General features: G+C 42.5%; 1 protein-coding gene across 1 annotated transcript in view; it reads right to left on the reverse strand.

Annotated features, from left to right (window-relative positions):
* Positions 1 to 17186, reverse strand: part of KCMF1 (potassium channel modulatory factor 1) — a 64808-nt gene extending 47622 nt beyond the window's left edge. The window contains exon 1 of the mRNA XM_069879769.1: positions 17123 to 17186. Coding sequence (XP_069735870.1) covers positions 17123 to 17138 — 16 coding nt within the window. The 5' untranslated portion in view covers positions 17139 to 17186. The remainder of the gene's footprint in view (positions 1 to 17122) is intronic.
* Positions 17187 to 17589: the final 403 nt, after the last annotated feature.

Raw genomic sequence — 17589 nt, forward strand, 5'->3', positions numbered from 1 at the left:
GGCCTCTTCTCCCAAGTGACGGGGGACAGGACAAGAGGGAATGGCCTCAAGCTCAGCCAGGGGAGGTTTAAGCTGGACATTAGGAAAACATTTTTAACAGAAAGGGTCATTGGGCACTGGAACAGGCTGCCCAGGGAGGTGGTTGAGTCACCTTCCCTGGAGGTGTTTAAGGCACGGGTGGAGGAGGTGCTAAGGGGCATGGTTTAGTGTTTGATAGGAATGGTTGGACTCGATGATCCGGTGGGTCTCTTCCAACCTGGTTATTCTATGATTCTAAGAGGGGAGAACAGGGTTCGGATCACAACTGCTTGCCTTTAGCGCTGCCAATCAAGCTAAGTCAGACCAGGGCTAAACAGAGATAGATTACTGGAACTGTACTGTCCTTTCCTTGGGACAGACCTGTCAGGCAGACAGGACACCTGATACAGAGGATTCACAATCCTCTCACCACCCAGCAGAACACAGTGACTTAAGGGACAGGGGGCAATGGTGACAAGTTCCTACCCCACACAGCAGGCATGTCTCCTCTGTGACTGCCCCACCTTCCCAGGTGCCCTTGTACAACAGGTATGAGGCTCTGCAAGTGGAACCAAACAATGCTGAGGATGATGGTCCATCCAGGTTGGAGGTGTCACCACCAAGGTTAAGTCAGCCTATGCCCTGCATCAAAACCACTTCCAGAAAGAAAAAAAAGACAGGTCACTGTTATAAGAGATTCTCTCCTGAGAGGAACAGAAGGTCAAATTTCTTAGGGAAGTGTGCTGCCTCCCCAGGGCCCAGGTTAAAGATATGAAAACTTCCTACCCTGGTACAGCTCTCAGATAATTACCCACTATTGCATTTTCATGTAGGCAGCGATGAGGTTGTAATAATAAGTCCAAAAGAAATCAAGAGAGACTTCAGGGCCTTGGGATGACTGATTAATGGATCAGGAACACAAGCAATGTTCTCTGTCCTTCCAGTTGCAGGATTGTTGAGAACCTCTTGAGTATATCTATCATACCAGGAGAGGGAATGCCACAACTAAGACCAATGCTACAAGCGCAAGAATAATCTTGCAACCCAATTATAAACACAAAGTGCTTAATATTTCCCTTCTATATTGTATCACTGAAACAGTTTCACTACCACCCTAGGCAGAACAGTCCACTGGCCAAAATTGTTTTCTTACAATCCTAGCCAGATGTCATAACATAACTTACTAGTAGACTCAGGAAATGCAGTTTATTTTTAAATGTATTCAATACAAGGCTAGATGCAAACAAGTGATCAAGTTCACTGAACTCTGTGCTGCTGTCGTGCCCCCCCCCCCCCAATCACTACTCTACTGATGTTAGCAAGTTAATCATCACAAGAACCAAGCCACCGAAAGGACTCAATACAAATACTTATACTGGATAAAATATAAACATTATCCATTTATACTGAAGTAGACCAGAATGGGTTCTATATCAAAACACTAGGTATAGCTTGGATCAGTTTCTGCCAACATCAAACATATACTCTCTCTCAATATGCCAAAAAGATAAATCAGTTCTAAGAATTTGCATGCAATCCTGCAGATGCTTTCAGCTTTTCAAGTATACCCCTGGGACACCAAGCACATCAATCAGACTCCTCTAGTAAGACACTTCTGAAATCTGGACCTGCATTCTAGACAGTATTTCACACCCACTCATCCCACTCCCCAAGAAAGAAAAAAAAAAAGAATTAAAAAAAAAAAAAATCACATGGCCTACAATCCAATACAACTGACTTCCTGACAAGCCAGGATGAACACTTGCCAGTCTTGGCTCTAGTGAAAAGTAAACCTTTATCCACTTTAAAAAGAAAAAAACAGAATAAAAATGGACACCCTTATGCTAAATTCAGAAAGAAACCATGAACGAGATGACAATTTTAATATGCTTAAAGGATTCCCAGGCAAATAATGTAGACAAAACAGCTGCAGAAAACTGTTCAGTTAAACACTGGAATAATCTTCCCAAGGAAGCAGTAGATTCCTCTACGCTGGACACTTTTAAGGTTCAGCTTGACAGGGTGCTGGGCCATCTTATTTAAACTATTTATCACCTAAAAGACCTGGACTGGATGATCTTTGAGGTCCTTTCTGACCTGGCATGCTAGGATTCCATGAAAACTCATCATCTCAAGAATTCTTTAGCTTGTTTAGCAACACACAACTGCTTAATTTGCGTTACTGGAGAGTTGCTGAAAACTCCAAGAGTAACGCTTCTATTTGCTGCCTTCCATACATTTTTTCCTAGCTTTACGACTTCCAGAAAACACTGCAAGAGACAAACCATGGTTTTCAGTTAAATAAGCAAAGAACTTCACATTACTAATACTGACCATCCAAAATTTATTCTTTATGCCTGATGATTTAATCAGTCTCTATGATTATAGTCTACTTTTCTCTGAGTTATTTAAAAAGCTATTAATAAAGCACTTCCTGTATTCAGACTATTATAGACCTTTGCATTTAATGAAAAAAGTTGGGTATCTTCTCAAAATATTACATTTAACATATCTAAACATTTAGAAGAAATGTGAACCCATGTTGTGAACCTTTAGCCTCCTGAACATAAGTCATAAGCTGTAAACAATTTACAGTATTTTTTTAATACTTAACTTTATTAAATAGAATTGCAAACTTAGTGGACAATGCAAGGACTTGTAATCAAGCAGACTTTGTTTTAATTATCTGATGTTGTCTCTCAGTAACCTTATCCTTCAATTAAGATGATTTAGTCTTCAAACACCATTACAACACAAAAGCTTGCTTTACTTAAATTACTGTATTTACAGTAGTTGACAACAGTGCATTGTATCAGCACAGAAAAACTTATATGGCAGCGTAAGAATTGGCACTGTGCGTTATGGTCTTACTTAACATATCTTAGTTTGGAAATTGTGAATTCTATGAACAGAGAATACTTCAACTGAGAGCAGCTCTAAACAGTAACAAGTGTAAGAAAATATTAATAATGGCACCCTCACCCTGCACTCATTAACATCAATGGTGAAGTTTCTTATTAAATAGCATGGGATCAAGGCCCTGAGGTTTTTGTAGTTGTGGAAAGTGCAATAAATATTCAGTTGTCTTCCTGAAGAAAAGCTTTGAAGGTTTTTTATAACTTGCCTAAACATACACAGAAGAGTGACAAAAAAGGACAAAGCAAACACTGGAAACAAGTGATATAAATGATTAGGCTTCAGAGAATTAAATAGTATGGCTCAGTTGAGCAAACTGTCTTTACCTTAACTCATCCTTTTGAAGACTTAACCAATCTTTTTCTTTCAGCCACTGATTACTTAAGACATCTGGCAATAGTACAACTCAATTTTCCTTGTAAACTCTTACATTTAGGCAAGTCTAGGTGGAAACTGACTATTCTATTTAAAAGATACACTGTGTTAGAAGGTGTTGAAGCTGGTAGCTCAATAAAGGCAAGGCTACCACAGTGCCATATCCCCAGGTCCAAAGAGTAGCAAGACTGATTTCCAGTAGGTACAACACATGTACACAATACATATACACAAAGTCTGCCACACAGATCAACACTGACAGAAAAATACAACAACACTCGCACAAACAGCACCAATGGCCTGTTCCTCTCTATAGCTGATCACGATGAAAGCTTGTTAATGGAAAATACATACATATGTACAATATGAATCTATCCAGTAGCTGGCCCCTAGATCCCTAGTCTCCCCTACTCCTGGCAACTGGGAGTGTGAACTCCCAAGGCCCGCAGCCTCACTCCAGCTGCTGGTACTCAGACCTCATGCATGCATGCATACACACACGTACTGTGGATTCCTCCAGCATGCACCCACACAACTGGAAAGCACTCTAGTTGCTGGGACCTCAGGCTCATGAGCCCCTATAATTCCATGGCCCCTTCTCCAGTCAGTGGCACCTAGACCGCCATATAAACACCTGCATGCAAAATAGAGAACCTCCTTGCCTAGGAAAAATAGTTAGGGAGTTTAATAAGACAGGACAGACTGCACTGATCAGGCACAGTGCATGGCCAGACAAGCGTACTGATAAGCAACCTGTTTACTTGTGGCTGGGCCTTTTATCCCCTTATCCCTCTATTTTCCCATGTTTATTCCTCTCCAATCCACCTTGATACCTCCCTTCCCTTGCCTTTGGGCCTTCCCCTAAATACCCTATACTAAGTCTTGCACAATCCCAAAATGCTCTTCCCCTGCATCATTATAGTAGAACATAAAAATCCTAGCTGGATCATTTAAATATTATCCATGTTCCTCCTTGAGGAATTCTCAAACATTTTCTTACAATGGAAGCATAACACAGAGAATGGCTTCGCAACCACTCCCACTCACCATCATAGTCTCTCTTTTCAGTCAGATAACACCCACAGAATCTATAATTACTTACAAGGAAAAGCAATACTAGGAAAGTACTGTCTTTAATATGGGAATTGTACAGTCTTAATAGAAAGCCTCAAGAACTTCCATGCCTACTTCAGTCAAACTTTAAACTTGTTTCATTCCCCTCCTTCCCTTCTTTCACTAACCAGTTCACATAAGTATCTATTGGCTTGTACTTTCCCAAAATATACAACCCAAACATCTGACTGACATACCACACATCCATCTTGCTTTCTCTTGGTCTCATAAGCAAAGGTCACCCCATCGGCTTCATGATGCAGTGTTTCCATTTTCTCTCATGTTTGCAAAAGCAGGAAGCATCCAAAATCCTTCCAGGCTCACATAATTTTTACATGCCTCAGACCTATTTCTCAATGTTAAGTGTCTAAACATTCCTCTTTAACAGTACATAGACACAATGAAAGCAATAAAAACAAGGACAAAACGACGTTAGGCATACCAATAAAGACTTTAAGAGCCATCACTAACCTATGGATCACAGTTGATCCAATCACAGAATAACTTACACAGGAAGGGAATTGTGAAGCTTTCTGGTCTAACCCCCTACTCAAATTAGGGCCATTGAGAGCAGATTGCACAGGGCCTTGTCCAGCTGAGGTTTGAATACCTCCAAGGACAAAGATATCACAACCTCTCTGGGACTCTGTTCCAGCATTTAACCACCCTCATGAAGAAAAAAGGTTTTCCCTTATATACCTAATCAGGATTTCTCATGTTCCAACTCATTGCCTGATATCCTTGAAACACTCAAGATCACCCTACCATTATCACTGGTGCCCACATGCATGAGCAAAGAGGTGTACTATTCCAAGGGCTAAATGAGTCTTTGCTCTTTCTGCAGCTGCCCAAATTCAAGCCCCTGATAAGCAACAAGCCTCCCAAGACTGCAAGTCAGGCTGGAAGATGGGTGCCTCAATCCCCCACAGGAGGCCTCCTGCTATCATCATCCACTACTTCCACTTGGTGAGGAATCTTTCATACTTCATTTTTTTCACTATAAATTAACACATTCAAGCAAAACTGCTATTTTTTGTTAGATTAGAGCATGTGTGAAAACCCATCCTCTGAAAATAAAAATCTGATCCACAGCAAAAACATCATGCAGTTACATTTTTAGTCTAATGCAGCTAGAAGAGACATCACTGATTACAGTTGGGAAAAAGCAAATTCATAATTCCCTCAACACCAGATAGCAATGGATCAGCATACTGTAGAGAAAACAAATAAGACATACAAGTTTAACTGCCTCGCTATTATAGTGCCATACAATTAAAATCTTATTAGGAAATTTCCACAAACACGAACAGAGAATTCACTTTTGTTTCTAAAAAACAGAAGAATCACATGCAATTAAAAAAATAATCTATTTCTGCATGGCTAGAAACTGAAAACACATTAAGACCATTACTTAGAGCATTTATTTTATACTCCAAAGAAGTTCCCTGAAAATAGTCACTGTGATTTTATGATCAACAGAAACCCCTTTCAAAAAGCTTAGTACAGAATCCCAAATTTAGTAATTGACTTATTGAACAAGACACACATACACTAAATTTTAAAAATTAGAACATTAAACTTGAGGCCAGAAAACTTTTTCCTAAATTTAAGTGATTCTATGCTACAGAGATGCTTCCCTTTATTTACTGAACTAGCTTTCTGAAAATACAGACTTAACTATACCATTATGTTGAAATATATGATGCAACATCGTATTTAATAAATCATTGCATCAATACACATGTATCCCACTTCACATACTGACAACAAACCAAGAGAGCATCAAAATCCAGGTCTCATGACTCCCAATTACATACTCAGACCACAAGGTCAAACTACAAAAAAGAAAACACACAAAATACTATAATTTTATTGAACAGTATTTTAACAGGCTGGAGGGGCGGTCAACTATATTAACACAAGTTAGACAAATCTCCACCAGGACAAGTATGATTTCAGTGATATGTCTATTATAAAAGAAAAACTTACAGAACACTTGAGAATTAGGAAATTTTAAATAAAGCTAGAAATCTAGAAACAGCTACTCTGTCAATTATACCTTAATATGATAGTCACATTCATAAAAAAAACACAATTTATTATCAAAGATTCCCCTTGATCTTTAACCAAGTATATTTTAGACTTTGTTTACTTATTCAGAGAAGCAAGAGGTTTTTTATTGAATATATAGCTAAAGGAATTTGATAGCAACTGAGATACAGTAAGAACTTCAGACTTAAAAAGTCTGCTAGGTGGCAAAAAAAGACCCAGTAGTTCTGATAAATAACAGGAGAGAATATAGATTTGATTGAGGCTCACAACTGCACAATAAATAGCAGTATGGTAAAAACTGCCTGTAGAAGCTAAGATATGAAAACATTGAGATCTCTGGACTATTTTAATATCATGAAACAGGAAAAGCACAAGTCTCTGATGTATGTAAAAGGTAAGAGGAAAGACAATGCTGTTAGTTAGTTCAAAAGAAAGGTCCAGTGTTCTCTTGCCGCAAAGCATAGTATATTTTTACATGTATTGACCACTAGAAGTAGAAAGGAAATAAGATGCTCGAGAAGAAAACCTAAATAATAAAGGGAGGGGAAACACTGAAAATACAGAAAAAAAACAAACCATAAGGTAAAAATATAGAAGTATCTCGGGGAAAGAAATATATGACAGCTGAAACACTGAAGAGCAAACAGCTCCAACTTTAAATTTTGAAGAACTAGTCTAAGCGCCTTATCTTGTTTTCTATTGAGCTTCACTCAAATGCCATTCAAAAGGATCATTTCTGCTCAGTATACTTACGAGCAATCTGAAATTGTCAGATGCCTGTGAATAAATGCTCGCTCTCACATGAAATGCACCTCCAGTAGACAGCACCTTCTTTAAAAGGATAAGACACACGTAAGATGTCAATGGATCAATGTACAAGTGGAAACCAGTATTGAGTAGTGTACTTCAAGGGTCTGTACTGGCACCAATACTGTTTAATATCTCCATCAATGACACAGACGAAGGGATTGAGCGTTCCCTCAGCAAGTTTACAGATGACAACAAGCTGAGTGGTGCAGTTGATTCACTAGAGAGAAGGGATGCCATCCAGAGGGACCTGGACAAGCTTGAGGAATGGGCCCATGTGAACCTCATGAAGTTCAACAAGGCCAAGGGCAAGATCCTGCATGTGGCTTGGGGCAACCCCCAGCACCAATACAGGCTGGGGGATGAAGGAATTGAGAGCAGCCCTGCAGAGCACTTGGGGATACTGGCAGATAAAAGGCTGGACATGAGCCAGCAATGCGTACTTGCAGATCAGAAAGCCAACCGTATCCTGGGCTGCATCAAAGGAAGTGTGGCCAGCAGGTTGAGGGAGGTGATTCTGGCCCTCTACTCTGCTCTTGGGAGACTCCACCTGGAGTACTGCATCCAGCTCTGGGATCCCCAGTACAAGGAAGACATGGACCTGTTGGAGCAGGTCCAGAGCAGGGCCACAAAAAAAGAAATCGGGGGGTTGGAACACCTCTCATATGAGGAAATGCTGAGAGTTGGGGTAGACCTTAATGGGACCTTTCAATACTTAAAGGGGGCTTACAGAAGAAAGATGGAGAGAGACTTTTTACCAAGACCCGTACTGCCAGGGCAAGGGGCAATGGTTACAAACTGAAAGAGGGAAGGTTTAGGTTGGACATAACGAAGAAATTTATTTATTTATTATTATGATGGTAGCAAGACACTGGCACAGGTTGCCCAGAGAAGCTGGTAGGTTGCCCCATCCTAAGAAGTGTTCGAGGTCAGGTTAGATGGGGCTTCGAGCAATCTGATCTAGTGAAAGATGCCCCTGCCCATGGCAGGGGCAGTTGGACCAGATGACCTTTAAAGGTCACTTCCAACCCAAACCATTCTTTGATTTGATGCTGCACATAAGATGGTCTCACCTACATACGGTATTCTCAAGTTCCCTTTTAAGAATGCACATCACAGAAATAAACAACTCTATCACCTTACTGTTTTACCACATCAAGACAGCAGTCATCTAGTCTAGGAAATTATGCACAGACACATGTGAACTTGATATTACATCAATTCATTTCAGAGCAGTTTTTAAGAAGGTGGCATTTGGGGGCACTCTAGCCCATCGAGTAAGTCTACCTGTAGCACAAAACTTCCACATTCCTAGTACTACTTTTAACAAACTTATTTGCACATTTTTTGAGCCCCGTATATAGAGTTAAGATCTCCTGCAGGAGCCAGGGTGGCCTAAAGATAAATTGCTCTTCTACATTCTGCCACACATGCCACAGCCATCACCACCCCATAGCACTGGCAACGTTGCTTTCCAGAATGTTGACTGAGCCTGATCACCCAGTTCTCTTGCATGCGCTTCATGATAGCACTCAAGATCACCTGTTCCATGACCTTCCCTGGCACTGAGGTCAGACTGACAGGCCTGTAGTTTCCTGGGTCCTCCCTCTGACTCTTCTTGTAGATGGGCACAACATCAGCCAGCCTCCAGTCCAGTGGAACTTCCCCAGTCAGCCAGGACTGAAGAATTCGATTAATGCCTGGCTCTGAGCCTGGTGTGAGGAAAGGGGCTTTGGCTTCTTTGATCACGGGGTGGCTCACGCACCCCCAGGCTTTCTTGATAAGGATGGGACACATGGGTCTCCTAGGGGGACTAAAGCCCTTGCTAGAAACCTAGCTAAGCTCATAAATCGAGCTTTAAACTAGATGTGAAGGGGGAGGGGGTTGAGCCCAGGCTAGACAGGAACAAGCCTGGACATGGGGCACTGGTGATTGGGAGAGGGTGTGCTGGTGAGGACCACCAGTACCTCACCACACAGAAAGTGGGAGAGAACACACCTTGGGGTGCTAAGGGAGATACGGGCACTCTGGAGCTAGCTACTCCAGTGACCAGGCAATTGGGAATGAACCCTGTTCCCTCTAAGAGGGCTGAAGGCTCGGCAGCTCAGCTGAAGTGCATTTACACCAATACACACAGCATGGGCAATAAGCAGGAGGAGTTGGAAGCTGTCATAGGGCAAGGAGCCTATGATGTTGTTGCCATCACAGAAACGTGGTGGGACGACTCATATAACTGGAGTACGACTATGGTGGGGTACGAACTCTTCAGGCGGGATAGGAAGGGTAGAAGAGGAGGTGGGGTAGCCCTCTTTGTAAGGGAGGACTTGGACACTGTTGAGATGGATTGTGGTGATGAGGAGATTGAGTGCCTGTGGCTTAAAATCAGAGGAGCCCACCAGAAGGTAGATTTTGTGATGGGAGTCTGTTACAGACCACCCAGCCAAGGAGAAGCAGCTGATGAGCTCTTCTATAAACAGCTGGGGTTAATCTCTAGATCAATGCCTCTCATTCTTGTGGGAGACTTCAATCTTCCTGATATCTGCTGGAAGTACAATAGAGCAGAAAGGAAGCAGTCTAGGAGGTTCCTGGAGTGTGTGGAAGACAACTTCCTTGCACAGCTGGTGAATGAACCAACAAGGGAAGGTGCCCTCCTGGACCTGCTGTTTGTGAACAGAGAAGGCCTTGTGGGGGATGTGGCAGTAGGTGGACGCCTAGGACTAAGTGACCATGAGATGATAGGGTTTTCTGTTCTAGGTGAAATGAAGAGGGTGGTTAGCAGGACAGTAGCATTAAATTTCCAGAGGGCAGACTTTGAACTCTTCAGAAGGCTGGTTGGCAAAGTCTCATGGGAGACAGTCCTTAAGGGCAAGGGAGCCCATGAGGGCTGGGAGCTCTTCAAATAGGAAATCCTAGCAGCTCAGGAGAAAGCCATTCCCATGTTCCGGAAAAAAAGCCAGCAGGGGAGAAAGCCAGCTTGGTTGAACAGAGAGATCTTGAGGGATATCAAGAAGAAGAGAAATGTTTATGGGCTCTGGAAGAGGGGACAGGCCTCTTGGGTGGACTACAGGAGGGAAGTGAGACTGTGTAGAGAAAAAATCAGAAGGGCTAAGGCTCAGCTAGAAGTCAGATTGGCAAAGTCTGTGAAAGATAACAAAAAATCCTTCTATAAATATATAAATAATAAAAGGAGGACTAGGGAGACCATATAGTCCCTATTGGATGCAGAAGGAACAACAGTGACAGGGGATGAGGAAAAGGCTGAGGTACTTAATGACTTCTTTGCCCCAGTCTTTAATTGTAAAGAAAGTTGTTCCATCTGTGTACAAACCCAGGAGCTAGAGGAGCAAAATGAGGCTCCCATGATCCAAGAGGAGGTGGTCAGAGCCTTGCTAGCCTGACTAGACACCCACAAGTCTATGGGGCCGGATGGGATTCATCCAAGGATATTGAAGGAGCTGGCAGATATGCTGGCCAAACCCCTTTCCATCATCTTCCAACAGTCCTGGGGAAGTCCCACTGGACTGGAGGCTGATGTTGTGCCCATCTACAAGAAGGGTCGCAGGGAGGATCCAGGAAACTACAGGCCTGTCAGTCTGACCTCAGTGCCAGGGAAAGTCATGGAGCAGGTGATCTTGAGTGCTATCATGAAGCACATGCAAGAGAACTGGGTGATCAGGCCCAGTCAACAGGGGTTCACAAAAGGCAGGTCTTGCCAAACTAACCTGATCGCCTTCTATGACAAAGTCACTCGGCTGCTGGATGAGGGAAAGGCTGTGGATGTGGTCTTCCTGGACTTCAGTAAAGCCTTTGAAACAGTTTCTCACAGCATTCTGCTTAGGAAACTGTCAGCCTCTGGCCTGGACAGGCGCACACTCTCCTGTGTGGAAAACTGGTTGGATGGCCGGGCCCAGAGAGTGGTGGGAAATGGCGTTAAACCCAGCTGGAGTCCAGTGACAAGTGGGGTTCCCCAGGGCTCTGTGCTGGGTCCAGCTCTGTTCAACGTCTTTATCAATGACCTGGATGAAGGCATTGAGTGCACCCTTAGCGTGTTTGCGGACGACACTAAGCTGGGTGCAAGTGTTGATCTGCTGGAGGGTAGGGAGGCTCTGCAAAGGGATCTGAACAGGCTGGACCGCTGGGCTGAGTCCAATGGCATGAGGTTTAACAAGGCCAAATGCCGGGTCCTGCACTTGGGGCACAACAACCCTATGCAGTGCTACAGACTAGGAGAAGTCTGGCTAGAAAGCTGCCTGGAGGAGAAAGACCTGGGGGTGCTGGTTGACAGCCGACTCAACATGAGCCAGCAGTGTGCCCAGGTGGCCAAGAAGGCCAAAGGCATCTTGGCCTGTATCAGAAATGGTGTGACCAGCAGGTCCAGGGAGGTTATTCTCCCTCTGTACTCGGCACTGGTGAGACTGCACCTCGAATCCTGTGTTCGCTTTTGGGCCCCTCACCACAAGAAGGATGTTGAGGCTCTGGAGCGAGTCCAGAGAAGAGCAACAAAGCTGGTGAGGGGGCTGGAGAACAGGCCTTATGAGGAACGGCTGAGAGAGCTGGGGGTGTTTAGCCTGGAGAAGAGGAGGCTGAGGGGAGACCTCATTGCTCTCTACAACTACCTGAAAGGAGGCTGTGGAGAGGAGGGTGCTGGCCTCTTCTCCCAAGTGACAGGGGCAGGACAAGAGGGAATGGCCTCAAGCTCAGCCAGGGGAGGTTTAAGCTGGACATTAGGAAAACATTTTTAACAGAAAGGGTCATTGGGCACTGGAACAGGCTGCCCAGGGAGGTGGTTGAGTCACCTTCCCTGGAGGTGTTTAAGGCACAGGTGGATGAGGTGCTGAGGGATGTGGTTTAGTGTTTGATAGGAATGGTTGGACTCGATGATCCGGTGGGTCTCTTCCAACCTGGTTATTCTATGATTCTATGACTGCTGGAAGATGATGGAAAGGGGTTTGGCAAGCATGTCTGCCAGCTCCCTTAGTACTCTCAGGTGGATCCCATCCCGCCCCACAGACTTGTGTGTGTCTATTTGGCCAATCATTGCATCTATTCTGCTTTCAGTATCCAAAAAATGCAGAGCAAAAAAAGCTTTTCATCCTTGGAGTTCTCTGAAGTCAAAGATAAGCACAAGAGAAGAGTACCGGGAAGCATATCTAAAGTCTTTAGGAGTCAACTAATAACAATGCAGCTTCCAATTCAGCTTAGTAAATCTCCAATTGATTTAATATAATTTACAATTGTAAGTCTATAAGACAAAAGATGGTCACGGTTTACAGCAGAAATCTGGGGATGTTTAGAGCTCATCTGGGGATGATCCTTATATCTGTACAGCAATCAAGTCAACTTGCATTTGTTATTTTCATCTTAAACAGGTAATACATAAAACAGCAGGGGACAGAATTAAGGTGTATGAAAAGTAGTTCACACGATTTTAAGAGTTGAGTGGAGTGTTTTAAAAGCTTAAACTGCTGAGAGTTGCGTTCTCTATGGCTTGCTTTGACAAAGCTTTGATGTGCTTCTTAAAGTACATCTTGAATTTTCCTTTCAGATACCTACCTTTCCATAGTCAAATTTAGAATGAAATCTGCTGTAAATGAATTTGTTGTCTGGCTACAAGGACTTTTCAATAATCATAGAAGTCCAGCTAACAAAGACTTACCTATATTAAAACTCTCAACAATTTCAAGATCCAATCAAGCAAAAAAATTTCTGAAATACAACCAGCATACACAAAAGTATATAAGTTATGCAATAAATACGTAGCAAATAAATCTGAACACTATTTTTAATTTTTCTTTTTTTTCCCCCCCAAAGACTGAAATCACTGACAGGTACATAAGGAGCACTTCCACTAATATCTCCTAATACATTTCCAACCTTGAGAAATTCCTATGATCTACTGCTTCTGGGGCTGGGATACCCAAGATGTTAATGAGTTTTGAATCATCAGCCTCTTTAATTGTATAATCCCCTGTTCTTTTATTATATAAACACACACACCCCCAAAGCACTCTTCATCTATATTATTTAAGCTATTCATTCTTTTTTGATTCTTTGGCAGCCTTGAAGATAATGATTTTTTTTCAGTCTCTATTCATGCAATAGTCCTTTGTCTCTCCCCCCATCACTTCTTGAGTTCTTTGGAGGGGATATAAGCTGCATACAATAGTTTATAACGCTGTTATACTGAAATCTGACAGTGCTGCCTGAATTAAACTGTCTGTTGGTCTCCATATGACTCATTTTCACAGCTTTTAATTACCACATTTGATCACCTAGTTAAAGTTCCCTAGGCCAAGAATACATTTTGTTTGGAAGTTTCACATTTCTAAGATCTAAAATAGGAGAAAAGCCGCTAATTTGCCGGTATCACAATTGCAGTTGTGAATGCTCAAAGTTTTCAGTTGTGCCTTCATGAAACAAGAAATACAGTCAGTAGCCACCTGTAAACTCTTGTCCAAGTGATTTGCCTGGCATTTCTGAAGAACTCCATAGAAGAGGCAGGAACGAATCCAGCTTTCCACAACAAAATTCAACTATCAACATCACAAAAATACTTTCTTTCTATAATGCCTCCCCCTCCTTGTTCACTCTCCACCTCCAAAAAAAGAACAAGGGTCCTCCCCTATACACTCTTGACAAGGCAGGGTACAACAGAGAAGATAATATATGGTTGTGTGATTTCACAGTGCACGTACTCCAAGAGGGCTGAATTAGGTTTCTCTGCATAAACTAGTTCTGGCACATCTCAACTCCCAAGTTATCAACTTCATAATCTTGCTGTTCTGAGCAGCTTCTTGAATGCAGTAACATTTTTCACATCTTACCAACAAACACAGTAGCAGTAAAAACAGAAGCATGATTATCTACGGTGATACACCAAAACCTTTCCCAGGTTAATACCACTGAAGTAGACACTTTAAGTTATCTGAAGAGTTAATCCCTCCCTATTGCTTTTCCTTTTAAACACAAATTAATTTCACTCATCTCCTGCTGCTCATGCATTGAGATTATTTAGCTCTTTCTAGAGTTCCTTAGAAGACCTTCTAGTCACCCCTAGCTCAAGTAAGTGTCTTATTTGCAAACGCTTCTATCTCGCCATTTCCTTCCCCAACATCCTCCACTTTCTGGGTAATTTTGAAGTTCTAGATTAGTTCCATTTCTGAAGGTATTAAACAGTCAATGGAAAAAGGTCAACGGTTGAATTCTAGTCTCTTTTTCCTATCTCCCAACCAACTTCTGATCCACAACATGACTTAATTTCTTACCACAAAGCAAAGAAAACTGCCAAGAGACACCCTGATGTAAAGTAAGCTTATACCTGCATCAGATACTTATTTAGAGCCCCAAGACACTGGAATTCCAAGTTCTCCAGCATTTGACAAGTCATTTTGACAAAAACACACAGCAGAGATACAATTCATTAACATGATTGAAACTTGCTTTTCTCCTATAACTTATTCTTGCAAAAGCAACTTCCATCAACTTACAGATTTTGTAGGGTCTGTGGTTGCCTAAGAATTCTCATGAAGGCAACTTATTTTAGTTTTATAACTAATAGAAAATTAACACATGAAACATGTTAAATGGGGAATAAAAGAAAAACATTTTAAAAACTCAAGACAAATCAGGTTCCTAATAAAAAACTACCACAACATATAACTGTTGCTGCAGCTTTATATCTTTTCAGGATTTATGGGTTTTTTCCTTCTTAATATAAAAAGATAGTTATGTCAACAATGTAGCATTATCATCAGTTTATTAGAAGATAATTATTTTTAAAAACATGCAATTTCAAAGAACACCTATATACCTGTTTCCAATTTTTAACAGACCCACGCTTGATGTACTTTCCATACTTTGATTTCTGCTGATGAATAGAAATACTAAGGAAAAAACTTTATTCCCTGCACTACAAAAAAAAAAATAACATCCACTAGAAAAACCTCAAAACATAATCTCTATCAATACATTTAAAAAAACAATTCTGATAATTCTTCTCCTTTATTAAAACATCACATCATACCACTTTTGTAGCTTTAACCAGTACAATCTAAAAAGTCTGCATCCTACTACCATGCTTAAAATCACCCACCATGGATCGCAGAAGCAGTCTACATAGTACTTTTTCCAACAAAGACGCAAGCAAAATCTTTTTATTAAAACTTATTTACTCACTGTTGTTAGCATTTGCCTCATTATCTGCGTCCTATGCAGATAAACCAACAACCATACTCACTCTTCAAGAAATGAAAACCAAAACAAAACCTCCCACCCCACTAAAAAACAAATGCGCACAAAATCACATCTTAATCAGAAAACAACCAAGAGGATTTGGTACCTTTACCAGAAAAAAAAAAAAAGGTGTTAGAAGCAAAACTGGTCTTAGATAGGCAAGCACACACTAACAAAATGTTGTAGTTATACACTGAGTAGCCATCATACTCTAGTTCAGCATCAAGTTACCAACCCTCCATCTAGGAGTCAGTATTATTATTCATCAACATTGAAGTCTTCTAGCACATTGCTTTCAAAACATTAAGATTAAATAAAGATATCTCCATTCCTTATAAAAAGATTATTTTGATTCTCCTAGAGCTGTGACAATAATGTATGGAGACAGGTACAAAATTTAGTTCCTAACAGAGCAAAAAAAATATCCTTTCAAGATACAAGGCAGAACCTCTACAGAATATTCTATATTAGTGCAACTACCGGTAAGAAGAGGTAGAAACCTAAGCAAGTTTCTTTACGAATACCACACACGACTTCTCTCTACACAAATTACCTTATTTTATTTTTCTCTCCATTCTTCTCACTTTTTTTATTAATCTTTAACAATCCATTTCACTTATCCATGGCAAAAAAAAAAAAAAGAACACAAATAATTGTATGAAGACCTTTCTACAAAAGCTCCTACTACATCAGCATGTTTCCTCTTTTAAAATACAAAACTAAAAAAATAATACATTACTTCTCAACCTGCCAAAGCTAACAAAATGCAAACTACACCTGAATAAGGCCATGAAGATTGTATAAATTCTTTCTCCCTATCCCAACATCACAGACAGCCAATTACGTACATGAGTTCCTTACCACACCCCAATTCACAACCTTGGATGCTAAACCACCCTCGTTACATCGCCTCCTCCCCCTGCCTCATGCTTCAACGGTCCCTTCTCCTCCCTACCCTAAGAAACCTAGGGGTACTTTCTCTCAGAGGGAGCATATCACGCCAAACCTGCCTCCCCTTCTCATCATACCTTTCACAGCTCGCAGGACACATCAGCAAGCCACCCGACACACACTTCTCACTCCCCTTACACCTTCCTCCTCTCCTCCAAACCAGATCCAGCCAGGCCCGCCTCTCAGGCCCATTCTTCAAATAGTGGAGTAAGGGGAACAAAAATGAACAGCTCTCGTCTCCTCCCCTCTACCATCTGCCTCCGACACACTCCTTGTCCGGGGCGAAGCAAGGCCTGAGACACAGGCTAGTGAGGGATGACAGAGACTAGATCCGCTTGAAGCTGAGACAGGCCCTTCAACCTCAAATAGCACAGGCCTGGCGTGCGTGCTTAGCGATAACAGAAAAGGGACGCGGGGCCTACCCGTAACGGGCACGGCCGCCAGCTCCCCTCCCGCGACGCTGCAAAGAGAGGCCTGGCCCCCGCCTTCCTCCTCCCACCATGGCCACTTTCCACAACCGATTCCACAGGCCCCGCTCTCAGCGATGGCGACGCCGCCATGTTGACCCACCTCACACGGCGGCGTGAAAGGCCCTAACGCCGTACAGGGCTCTAGGACATCTCTTCCCCACCACCCCGCGCGGCCTCGGATCTCTCACCTTCGTGTCGGGACATCCTAATTTTGAGGCTGCAGCCCAGGCCTGTCCCTAGGCTCCCGCTGGGCTGCTCGGGCGTCACTTTAGCCTAGGTCCCCCAAGCGCGAAGCGAACAAGCAACAAAAAGAGGAAAGAAATGAGAGAGGAGCGAAGCAAAGACGTGTCTGTTCCAACGGTCCTGGCTGGCTGGCTGGCTGGCTGGCTGGCTGGCCGGCCAGCCTGCCTGCCTGCCTCGCTCGCTCTCCCTTCCTTCCTTCCTCCCTCCCTCAGAGGGGCGGATCCATTCAACAGCAACTTCCCAGGCACCGCGATACAGTGAGTCTTAGCGACCTTTTCCTTTTCCGCCGTTTCTAATCTACATTCCTCTTCCTGACTCTCCACCTCTGTTCCTTCTTCTATTGTTAATGTAAGAACACTGATTCCTTCTTGCACCCCTCGATTCTTTCCCGTCCTAGGCTCGAGGTTTCCCA

Source organism: Phaenicophaeus curvirostris, chromosome W (assembly GCF_032191515.1).
Source record: "Phaenicophaeus curvirostris isolate KB17595 chromosome W, BPBGC_Pcur_1.0, whole genome shotgun sequence".
Taxonomy (NCBI): Eukaryota; Metazoa; Chordata; class Aves; order Cuculiformes; family Cuculidae; genus Phaenicophaeus; species Phaenicophaeus curvirostris.